This window comes from Melanotaenia boesemani, chromosome 6 (assembly GCF_017639745.1).
Source record: "Melanotaenia boesemani isolate fMelBoe1 chromosome 6, fMelBoe1.pri, whole genome shotgun sequence".
Lineage (NCBI taxonomy): Eukaryota > Metazoa > Chordata > Actinopteri > Atheriniformes > Melanotaeniidae > Melanotaenia > Melanotaenia boesemani.
In genome coordinates this window covers 12,887,204-12,899,869 of record NC_055687.1, presented here as the reverse complement: position 1 = coordinate 12,899,869, position 12,666 = coordinate 12,887,204, and the positions used below count along the sequence as shown (strand labels likewise).

General features: G+C 38.6%; 1 protein-coding gene across 1 annotated transcript in view; it reads right to left on the bottom strand.

Annotated features, from left to right (window-relative positions):
• The window catches only part of myom3 (myomesin 3), a 62,365-nt gene that overhangs the window by 19,529 nt on the left and 30,170 nt on the right, over positions 1 to 12,666 (bottom strand). The window contains exons 11-17 of the mRNA XM_041988499.1: positions 12,338 to 12,537; positions 10,713 to 10,766; positions 7,948 to 8,075; positions 4,802 to 4,985; positions 3,291 to 3,465; positions 3,056 to 3,177; positions 185 to 372 (exon numbers count right to left, since the gene is read on the bottom strand). Of these exons, the coding sequence (XP_041844433.1) occupies positions 185 to 372; positions 3,056 to 3,177; positions 3,291 to 3,465; positions 4,802 to 4,985; positions 7,948 to 8,075; positions 10,713 to 10,766; positions 12,338 to 12,537 (1,051 nt within the window). The remainder of the gene's footprint in view (positions 1 to 184; positions 373 to 3,055; positions 3,178 to 3,290; positions 3,466 to 4,801; positions 4,986 to 7,947; positions 8,076 to 10,712; positions 10,767 to 12,337; positions 12,538 to 12,666) is intronic.

Here is a 12,666-nt window from a genome sequence, read left to right as displayed (position 1 = left end):
AAACCTGCTCCAAAATGTGGGCCAGTTAGTATGTGAGTTGTCAGGATGTTTCCATAATTGTTTAAAATTGGATAGCTGCTGGTGGTGTTGAAAGAAAGACCTTAAGTCACTAAAATCCATCAACCAGGCAGTTTAATATCCGTAAGTTCCTGTGAATTGATCCAACTGTTTGAGCATGACTGACCTTAAACTGCCTGTCTTTGGCAGGTGTGACGTTGACCTCTCTCCATGTTTCCATGCCCTTCTCCCTCTTGTCCAGGTAGTACCCACGTACAGGGTTTCCCCCGTTAAAAGACGGGGCCCTCCAGCCCAGCACCATCTCAGACCCAGTGCACAGCAGCAGAGCGATAGCAGATGGAGGAGAGGGAACAACTGGACAAACAGAAAGAAGTTTCAAAAGCGAACAAATAAGTAACTAGAAGTACTCAAAGGGCGCAGAGCTCCACCAAGCCATTTTTACTTTTTGTTTGTTTATTTATTTATTCATTTGCCAGTGATTGTGGACATTAGCTTTAAATATAGAAGCTCTTATGACACAATTATCCCATCTCCCCATGGGCAGACACATACCTACGTCACAACCCAGTGGTCACGTGACCATGAAGAGATTGTCGGTTAAAACTAACCCCACATCATACAGGCGTCCGTGTTGAAGTGTGAAACTTGCTGTCATAGATTTAAATTTTCTCCATTGGTTTTTGATAGAAAATTATCCATAATGTCATAAAGTTACATTGATAACCAGTCTTTTAATGGTATTTTTGGCATCTATAAAAACACAACCATAAGTTTTAAACAGTATTTTCATGGTAAATGTTTTACTCACCAGTCCCAAAATGATCTGAACAAATAATTTTTTCTAGGTCGCTTTGATAGCGTTGCAATGCAATAGCCAGTTATCACATGTTTCTGGGCTTTTGTGTCTTTTCAGTAGTTTGAAGAACGATCGCTTGTTGTCTGTGGAACAGCTATGTTTATGTCAGCCAACCACAACACAACTTTCTGACATATTTAAAGGAAACTCTGTGAAAATCAACGAAGAAATTTATGAGGATCAATGCTGAAATCCAGTGGTGTTACGTTTAGTAATCTTTTGTGTATACCAGCGAAAGAATGATAAAGTTCCCAGATGTTTGCGCCTGCTCTGCGCCTGTAAAGAATCCTTTAAAAAAATTTCCTGGATCTAAAATGTAATCACTTGTTCCTTTTTCCATTTCAGAGATTTCCTAAAAATGTAATCAAAATCCATCCATTACATTTTGAGTTGTTTATAGACAGACAGACAGACCAGTGCCACCAAAAACATAACCTCCGCCTTGTCGGAGGGAATAAGTGATAGCTGAGAGAATCGCAGCAGGCTCAGGAAAAGAAATGCCAGACTACAAATTTTATACGACTCTGGGTCGACTTTAAGTATTCAGAGATTAAATATTCAGCTCATGCTCTATTTGATAAGAATGTATTTCCTCACAAAGACCTGTACCCGTGCCATTATTCCCCAGGTGATGGCAGAGTGGCAGAAGAGATGTGAGATTTTGCTGGCAGTGAGTGGCAAGCCAAATGAGTCATTACTGTCCTGTACTGCAGGCTGCCAGGAGCATATTATATTATCTGAGGCTGGGTGGGAAAGTAAGAAGGGTCAGCATTACACCGACTGATAAGTCATTTGGTGGAAGCTACATAACAAATCATACGGAGCCTGATGAGAGGAGGTGGTAGAGTTCCAGCTGAACAACACCAGCAGAACTGAATATCAATGTGGTGAAGTTCTAGTTTTTTTTTTTAATTATTAATTTTTAATACTCTGTTTTGAAAAGTGTGGAATGCAACTTTTGTGTTTCCTGAAATACTGGGTAGCTCTGATTGACAGTTTTTTCACATTTGAAAAATGTAAAACGTAGTTGCATTACAGGCATTATGCAACAGAAAATTCTGCCTGTAGAACCGACTGCGACAGCAGTGACTTGAAGTAATTATTTCTTCATGATGTTATCAGTCTCTCACATCATTGTGGAGGAATTTTGTCCCACTCATCTTACACAGTTGCTTCACTTGATTGAATTTTGCAGGCATTTATTTATGCACATCTCTTTCAAGGTCACAGTGTCAGTCAGTTGTTGTATGGAACATTGCATTGTTTCTTTCTCTCTCTGTCATTCTCTTACGGATTTGATGTGTTTGGGATTGTTGTCCAAATTTTAGCTTAATTTTTATGCTAGAATATTTCCGCCTTCAGAGGAGTTAATGGTAGACTCTGCAAGGAGTCCATGTCAATAAGCTAAAAAACAAGCCCATAACACCAGACTTCCACCACAATGCTAAACAGTTAGTATGAGGTGTCTGTGCTGATGGGCTGTGTTTGGTTTTGGTCTCACCTGGAACACTCAAGTTTTCAATGAAAAACCTGGTGGTTTGTTCAGATGACACTTTGCAAATTTAAGCCATGCTGACATGTTCTTTTTGGAGAGAAAAAATCTCTCTGTTGACAATTTTTCTAAATATTTGCTCAGTTTTCTCATGATTGTACTGTTATGACATTTACATTTAGCATGCTAGTCAAGGCCTGTAGAGTCTGAGATGTAGCTCTCCTGTTTTTTTTTAAATTTATTTTATTTTTATTGATTGATTGATTTTTTGGCAGTTTCTTGAGTGTTGCATGGTCTGACTTTGGAATGCTGGGACATCCACCTCTGTTTTCCACTTCTAAATAATATTCCTTACTGTAGAATAATGGACATAAAATTGTTTGAAAATGACCTTGTAATCCTTCCCAGATTGATGGTTTGCAACAGTATTTTATCTAAGATAAATGTTAATATCTTTCCTCCTCTTTATTCCACTTGAAGCAGTGAGGGTACACTTAGTACCTTACCACTTACTGCTTTTAGAGTATTTTTGTTAAATGAATAATGATATCACATAAAATATTATGTGATGTTGTTCATATTTACATCATTTTAAGACCTGTGAAGGACCAGATTATTATTATTGTTGGAAAAGCCATAAAAAACACACAAAATATCTGCAAAGTCTTTGATATCTAACTTGCACTTACCAATGGCTGATTTGACCACAATGGGGTGAGACTCATCTGAATATCTGCTGTTTCCTGCCCGGCTCACACACTTCACTCTAAACACATATTCCCTCCTAGTCTTCAGGCCATGGACTGTAAACCTGAGGAGAAAGGATGTTGTGTTTACACCTTCTACACATCATAATAACCTTGAAATGATTGTTCTGTTTGACAGAGAGTAATGTTACGAAATTCAGCAACTAAGAGCTTTTACCTGGTTGTAGTTACAGGCTTGTTGTTAATAGTCTTCCATTCCTGTTTCCCAGCTTCACTATAGTAAAGATAATATCCCAGGATGTTGTCTTTGTCTTTGGGCTCTTTCCACTGCAGCAGCACTGAGGTGTCTGTGTCTCTGATAGCCATCACAGAGTGAGGTGGAGCAGGTACAGCTGATGGGAATAAGTTGAGACACAGGAAAAAATATTAAACTAAATAAGATTATTTTTAAAATAAATAAATAAATCTGCAATTTGACCCTAATAATTACTTAAGCTAGGAAGGAATGGGACATTGAATAGGAGGATATCATTAAATAAGTGTTAAGAGGTACACTGTGATGTTTCTATCATAAAATGTTTTCATTGAGCATGTTTTTTTATGAATGGGTTCTTGGAGGAAGGATGAATAAAAAGATAAGAAGAGTAAACAAGAGGATGGATATATGGGTTAAGGGATGGGGCTAAGACAATAAGACAATCAAGGCTGGATGAACCAGGTATAGACGGTTTACCGGGTGATTAGTGGTGCAGTTGCTCCAAAACCTAAGTGAACAACTTAACTTTATATATAGAAAACCAGTTTACACAGTGGAAACCATTACGTTTACAGGTGTAAGAAATATTCAATGCATTGTTATTTCATTTTATCAGATTTTTCTGCTTAATCAGGATCCCTTGGCATCAGTTCTCAGCATGATGGGTGTTTCTTTAGCATGTCGGTAACTGATATACCAGCCACACTCACTATAAAAGCTAACAGGAACTGCTCCAAGTGTCACACAACAGCTTGGAGGAAGGTATAGTTGCAGGAAATATAACGAAAAACAAACATGGGAACATCCAGAACCAGCCTTGGGGCAGCAATTTCTAACTTCCTTCTTTTCTGTTATTCCCTCGACTGCTACTTGGATAGATTCAAGCAACAAAACTACCAGATTAGAGTTTAAAAAACATCATGATTAGTTGTTAAAATAACACAATTATTGCTGAAAGCATTTTATACATCTTTGACATTGCCAAGGCAGTCCTGCAACACAGCTAGGTCACCAGCTGGGAAATACGTTGCACATAAAAAATTTATAATGCTATATCATATATCTCACCTCACCTTACTGAAAAGTTAAGTCTTTGATTGTATTTGTGATTTTTGCATAAACATCAGTAGACCTGCTGCTGTTTTTAACAACTTACCATTATTTTTAACAGTTTATTGCTAAGCAGATAACTAGCTTTTTCACACAAAAGACAGAGATTAAGCCTGCATGCCTAAATTTGAAGTGTCTTTTCTATATATACACATGCTACTGGTATCAAATCAGGATGCCCTTGGGTTCATGAACTCCAGAGTTTGATCTTTTCCTTTCTTTCTATATTATAACATAACTATACAACTATATTATAACAGCATCTATACACTACAAAAGTCAAAAGTAAGTTGTTCTTTTAAATGTAGGTGACCTTTACAACAGGGGGAGTAATTAATGTGTGCCAGTACATCTTTTCACACCTTGTGGTTTTCCAAGGGAGATGGGCTCACTCGGCTCAGAGGGGTCACTGACACCATACTTGTTGATGGAGCGCACCCTGAAGCAGTACTGCTTGTCCTTGAACAGGTCAAAGACTGGGAACCTGGTAGAGTTCACCAACATGTCCAGACTGGCCAGTCCCCAGCTGCTGCTCCCTGCCAAGGACTGATCCAAGAGCAGCGTTAGATTACACCACGGTTCATTTCAAAAGCATCATGTATCTCAAGAACATCCTCTTTATTCAGTATCCTTCAAGTTTCCCAGAGGATTCAGCCTGATCAGGATTAATTTCCTTCATAAAGTCTCATAGTTTTTGTACTGTGGGGATTGTTAAGTTTTGGAGCAGACCACAAAATATTCAGACAAGGACAAGGAGGAATAAAGATTGGCAGTTTTGTGCAATTATACATGCAGGCAGACATACAAACTGATTATTATTATTTAATGAGACAGAAATAAGAAAAAATCAATACAGCTGAAAATGTAAATTAACTGTAAATGGTTTATTTTATTTTTAATGACTCATTTAGACTTAAGCTTTATTTTTCTGTTATACTACCCTTCACTGTCTACTTTCTTTAAGTCTGTGTTTCAGGTAGAAATCCTAACCATAGAGTGTCAGAGGGACCAGTAATTATAAAATGCTTGCTCGAGGACAAAAAGGATATTTGAATGTTCCCTTCATTATATAAGTGGAAGTAAGGCAGCAGACTTTAGTAATTTCATATACTTTTGACAGATTTGACAGTTTTATTACCTCAGTAACTTATAAAGCTCTAATAAAAATCTATTTCCTGTGGCAGTTTTCTGATTATTGGAGCCAGGAGTGGTTGGGTGTCTGAGTTGATATTGGAGAGATAAAGTCTGTTATTGTTGTAAAAAGAGGTCAGTCCTACCTTTTTGATAAGCCTTTGCCAACATTTTGAACTCTGCATCTCGAAAAGTGGTGACTGGACTGTTTTCCAACATATTTGTTTAAAACATTTCTGAAATAAATTAATCAAAACTTAAATGTCTTACTAATCTTAAACCTCCAAAAACTTAGGAACTGCCTGCGGCATCAGCAAGCAACAACTTGGGCTGTGCAGCTATTTGTTTATGGTCTCGGACTTGGAGGTGCTGATTCTCATCCCAGCCGCTTCACACTCGGCTGCGAATCGCTCCAGTGAGAGCTGAAGATCACTGCCCGACGAAGCCAACAGAACCACATCATCCGTAAAGAACAGAGACCCAGTTTTGAGGCCACCAAACCGGATTCCCTCAACACCTCGGCTGCGCCTAGAAATTCTGTCCATAAAGGTAATGAACAGAATCGGTGACAAAGGGCAGCCTTGGCGGAGTCCAACCCGCACTGGAAACTATTCTGATTTACTGCCGGCAATGTGGACCAAGCTCTGACACCGGTCATACAGGGACCAGACAGCTCGTACAAGCGAGTCCGGCACTCCATACTCCCGGAGTACCCCCCACAGGAGTCCCCGGGGGACACGGTCGAATGCCTTCTCCAAGTCCACAAAGCATATGTAGATTGGTTGGGCAAACTCCAATGCCCCCTCAAAGACCCTGAAGAGGGTGTAGAGCTGGTCCACTGTTCCACTACCGGGACGAAAACCACACTGCTCCTCCTCAATCCGAGGTTCAACTATCCGACGGACCCTCCTCTCCAGCACCCCTGAATAGACCTTACCGGGGAGGCTGAGGAGTGTGATCCCCCTGTAGTTGGAGCACAACCTCTGATCCCCCTATTTGAAGAAGGGGACCACCACGCCAGAACCTGTACCCCTTATTTAATTTAAAATTATACAAATTTACTGTGCTATCTGTCAAAGATAGTCACAGATTCAAATCAATGATGTACACTACTCTAATCACTCTTAGCGTTAACACCTGGATAGCAGGCATGCCAGTTTAGTCCTGGATTTTTTTACTTCTGAGCAATGACTAATAACACGTGCATCATATTTTTGTTTGGCATTGTGAAATAAGCTAAGCTGACCCTGAAAGCAATGTCATCTTAATGGGAGCATATGTTGCTCCAAAACCTGTACTACACTTCAAAGGTGTCCAAGATACTCAACTAATGCACCTTAGTCCACCTTGAATCAGCTCAGATTTAATTCTTTCTTTGTGAGATAAGAGTTTTAACTTATATTGGTGGACGCAGTGATGAACTGTGGAATGGTGGTTTGAAGAAGTGCTCTCAAACCTGTGCAGAGATTTTCACCACAGCATCATTTTGATTTTAACGCAGTGCTGCCTAAAGGCCTGGAGGTCACAGCCAATCAGATGCAGTCATGTAAAGAAATTAATTCTTCCCCACAGTCCATCAGAGGGTGCTGAACTGTCATCTTAAAGCTTCTTCTGCTCAGTGTTATTGATATGCGGCCAATGAACCTAATTATCTGTGGATTTTCCAGCAGTTGTTTCAAACCTTTTTCTGCCTCCTGCAGCAATTTTAACAATCAGCTAAAGATTTGTTGTTTATCTTTTTAGATATTTTCATAGTTTAAGTTTCAATTCTGAATATCAGCTTCTGCATATTGTAGCAAAATTATTGTTTTTGTAAAGACAAAATTACTTAGTGATTAAAACTGTGTTTCCTGGCAACCCAATAGAAAAGTCTTGAATATATTTGCTCTCCTTTTACCTCTAGCTTTTAACCTGCTAAACATTTAAATCTATTGTCTTTGCATCCTGTTTTACATGGAACAAGTACATTATTTTCAGTTTTCAGAGTTTGTATTTGCTAAAAACAGCTGCAGGAAACAATGTAATGAAAGATCTGGCTTTAACAAAGCTTCTGTAAAACCAGTACTCAACATAATAAGAACAAACTACCAGATTTTTCCTGGTGTTTAATTTGTGCACAGCAGTCAACTCTTACATTTTCAATTTGCTTTGTTCAATAAATACAACACCAAAAAGAGAGCGTTGATACACCTTCCCAAATCCTCAAAGTGAAGAATTGTGTTTTAAAGTGTTAGAAAGAATATTTTTTGCTGATTTGAAAATAGTCCCACAGGATGAAGCTGCTTATTATTTTGGGTGAAAGGTTTGGGAGCTGCTGTAATATTAATATTTGTGTATTTGTGTTTGTCTCGGGAGATGTGTGGGAGTTAAAACTGACCCGCTCCACATAGAAGGTCAGCGGCTCCCTGCCTCTGGGTTCAGGCTCAGTCCAGCTCAGCACCACGTAGGTGTCGCTAACCTCGCAGGCGTGGACGTTTGTGGGAGGGAACGGAGCTTTGACCTGACCTTCAGAACAAACAGAAGAGGGAGGAGGAAGAGGAGGAGGATGAAGACAAAAGAAAAAAACAGGGTCGGTGAGAATGAAAGTGTAGCTGAAACAGTGCCAGCTGAGATTCTACATTTTCTTTTTCTTTTTTGTTGTTGTTGAACTGCTGTTATATTTGCTGGATTTGATGGAAACACACAGAGAGTGAGACACTGCTAGAGTTTCACTTCTATTTCTAATGTGCAAGTACACCAGATGCCTTCAAAAAGCTTGAGTCAGCACACTTTTAGTAACACTGCAAGCAGTTCAAGGACTATGGAAGTCTTTAGATTTAGCAAGAAGTGTTCTTTTGTTATACGTTTTTTACCTCTGTAAGTCTCTGTGTTTGCATCCCCTTAAGAGTCAGCAGAGCTGCAGTGTGGATCAGAGAGGAACTTCATAGCAAAGAGTTCAAAGATTTGAAAAATGCTGATCTGGTAGAGCTAGCAAGTTGCTGTATGTGTGAAGAGTAGTGTTTGTACACAGCATGACTCAGCGGTTCTTGTTTAATATGCAGAGGACTGCCACAGTGACCAAGAGAAGATCCGGTTGGCGATATTTTCTGAGGACAGAATCTTTGTAAAACTTGTTAAAGCACAGATGCTGAGCTCTACAAAACATTTTGAGAACTTTGATGAGAAGAATGTTTTTTGGAGATGATAACACTAACTGCAGATGACAAGATGACCACATCATGATGCAGTCACTACCATGCTTCACTGTGCCCAGGGTTTGTCCCACATTTCTCTAGATAATCAAAAATCCAGTTATAATTTAATCTGACCGGCAAATATTAGATAATAAGCAACAGTCACTTTTTAATGAGGATTATTTTTGTCGAGTGTACAACTTAACATTAGCTTAGGAAATTTTGCTTTTGTGTTTCAGGGTTACCTCCCTGGTCTTCTATGTGCTGCTTGCCTAGTGGAGTAACATATTTTGAGATCTTTCACAGGCAAAATATAAAAAATGAGATCATGTGACCCTTCTAATGCATTCAGGCCAAATGAGTAATCAACTGTTCTGAACTGCACAACAACAGATAAAGTCAAGGGAACAACACAAATAGATGGTTTTGCATCATGCAATCATGCATGTCAGTTGAAAAGTCTTTCAAATTGAGTGAATAGTTTGTGCACAGTACTGAGATTCTACTGAGAAGGTTGTCTTTTTAATGCAGATGTTTGTGGATTTTCCAGAGCTCTGCACAGATGTTAACATGTTAAATGTGTAGCTACACGACTGTTCTCTGGTCTGTATGTCCAGTCTCTGAAAAATGTTTATTTTATGCTATTTTTTTGTCTTCATATTTCATACTAAATTTATCAAATGCCCTTTTCCATTTGAGTAATTTAGCTTAAACATTAGTTTCATTGCAAAATAACACCCAGTAAAACAAGTCTAATAGCTGGGAATTAAAACGAGCAAACATTGCATTCAAAAACAAAGAGGTAGCAAGGTAATAAAATGTTAAAGTAAAAATAGACAAAAGTAAAATTGTACCCTTGGCAGTTGGCTTGGCAACAAAATATAATGCTGCTAAAATTATCTGCTACATATACTCAGAATTTGTTCTAACTACTGTTTAAGCACCAGAATCACATTACAGCAAGTGAAAAACAATAAAACAACTTGCCAAAGTAAGCTGTTCTTAAAATAAAACTACAATATCGGAGAAGAACAGGATTTTTGATGATGAAAAGTGCCATACGATGAAGGTAACCACTGACCCTCTTATATTATTATTTGTTTATTTATTTATTGCAAAATGCTGCAAGAGCATCCCAACAGCAAATTTTACGGCAGTAAAATGAGGCAAATAATCACTTTGTGTTAGGTCCGTATGTATCATCACATTGGACAAAGCTGAATCTAACATGAAGATATAGCTGATATAAGAGCAAATATATAAGTACCACTATTTATCGGGATTTTGACATTTTCTATTGCCTCTACATTTGATAGATTTGCATTATTACATAGCTTTATTACATTTGATCTAAAATCATTTAAAAAAAAAAGTTACAAGTGAATGCAGCAAAACTGGAAAATGCCAGGGTTGCACCATTTTTAAGGCACTTTATGTGTACAGCAACAAAGTGTAAGTCAGTTTTGATAAAGTTCATTATGTTCAGATTTATTCCAGCCATTCAACCAAAATAAAAGGTTTATCTTTAACACTTGTATTGTGCATTCTTCTCTTCCTAAACTGCATTTATGTTCTTCTTATTTTCTCACTTCAAACACAAATCTCCCCTCTTCATCTTCTTCTTCTTCCCTTTATCTCTCTCTGCTTGTGAGTTACATTGTCAAGGTTATCAGCAGCCTTCACAGGCATTCACTCTACCTCAGGCCATTATGTGCATTTTACCAGGACACCACCAGGGACTATTCATTATTTTCACTTCTGTAAATGGAGCAAATTCTCATTGCCTCAGCCATAGAATTACTGCAGCTCATTCTTAAATATAAATGGAAGATGCATTAAAGCCGAAAGCCTGAGGCAACCTACAGCCGAGGAGGCAGCACCATGTGTGCCAGTAAAACATAAATGCTGTGTGAAAATGTTCCTTTTATTACAAAAATCACACACAGGTGTAAAAGTATAGAATTCTCACCTTCCAGTTCGTCTTTTGTAATGGTGATGGTCCTTCCTCTGTCCACTTTGACCACTGAGAGAAGAGAGACATAGACAAATGGTTATGGGGGGAAAGGGAATAAAGAGAGAAAAGACATGAGGGTGATGAAGTTACATGAGAGCCCATGATGACACTATTTTTGTAAATATTAGAGGAGCAGTCAGACACAAAGAGGTGAACCAGAGCAACATGGAAGGATGGAGAGAAGACCAGAGGCAAGTCAACCTTCTGTCTGCCCTTCATCTGTGTTTAATGATCCACAGCATCAAACCACAGTCCATCTGTCCTCTCCGTTACACACAGACACACACACATCTCATTTATCACCCTCATCCCTCCACCATACCAAGTTTTCAACCAAGCCGAAAAGCTTCAGAAGTCATCTTTTAAGAAACAAATCATTTCACTCAATGATGTCATTAAAACCTGTCTCAGAGACAAATGTAGAGCTGCATGAAATGAGATCTAAATCTACGTCCCTACATCTGTTTTCTCTGGCAGGGCTAATTTCTTTGCAGGTGTAACTGAGGCAGATGACGTGAATAAACAGCAGGAAGAAGTCATTAACTCATTGCTGATGCTCTTTGCTGTGCAGTGAAGAAGCACATGAGTAAGAAATCAAAAGAAATGCATGAGTAAATGAGAAGGTAGAATAAATAGATTACAGGTTTAAAACATACAAAAGCTTACATACAAGGCATGCAGAGCCAAAGAGTCACATAAACTTGAAGACAAAGTAGAACTGAAGCTGTTGATGATTGAGGAAGAACATTTGTGTATTCAAGTAAGTTATGCTTGTAGGGATTATTAGTTTAGAGCAAGTAGAGTTATTCTTTGTAAGCATAAACATGGCTTAAGGCTTAAAGACATTTAAAAAAAAAGTCCTTGTGTGTGGTAGGGGGCATACGTGAGGAACTCTCATCAGTTGTTCCATCGTTCACGTGATTTTAGAAATATATATGTAAGCTAATAATACGTACATATTTACTACCAGAATTTTGATTAATATATCCAGACTTGGAATCCATCTTCTTAATGGTGTTTGTCTGAATAATCTGAAGTTATAATCTGAGTTTGATGTTTCAATTTGTATCTACCAGTACATTGGTGAAACTCATTATCAAGCATTTGTTGAAATCAACAGATCAATTTATAAAGCTAAATTTTATTAGCCACATTAAAACAATAACCAACTCAGTCTTTTACCACCTCAAGGATATGTACAGAATAAAGAGACGGATGGCTTAACGTGATTTAGAAAAATTCATGCATTTGTTTTAGTAGGCTTGACTAATGATAAGGAGTTTTTACAGGTCTCTCTAAAAATCACTAATACTATCCCTTTTCCACCGTGTTGGTTACAGTGGTTCGGAGCCAGAGCCTGATTTAGCACAGGGTCTTTGGTTTTTTCACTGCCAAAGCACCTGCTCCTGGCTCTCAAATCTCGTTCTTAATGGGCACCAACTCTTTGTTGGGCCAGAGCTACGAAGCGCTTCATGTTGGTTCTCTCAATGATTGGGGGCGGGGTTACCGTTTCTGATACCTTTTTGGGGACTTTTCTTTAAATTAACCATCAAGCTTTGAACAACATTAAAAGGGGGTACCCATTGTCCTGGTGTGTTCCAGAGGGTCTGCAGTGAGGACAGGCTGTGTGGCTTTGGATGGGCGTCCTACTCCTCCTCGGTTCATAGCACAAACCCTGAACTGGTACAGAGTTCCTTCCTTCAGTCCAAACACTGGGAAATGGCACATTTTTTGAATATGCTCATTGCAGCGCACCCACTCACTCTGACCGAGGTCGCATCTGAAAGAGAAAGAAATAAATTAATGTTGTAAAAGCAACATTTATGCAATCATATAGAACTAAAGGGGAAGAAATTTGAATAAGAAGTAAACAAACAATTCACCACATGATGTGAGCTGTCTGCAGGGG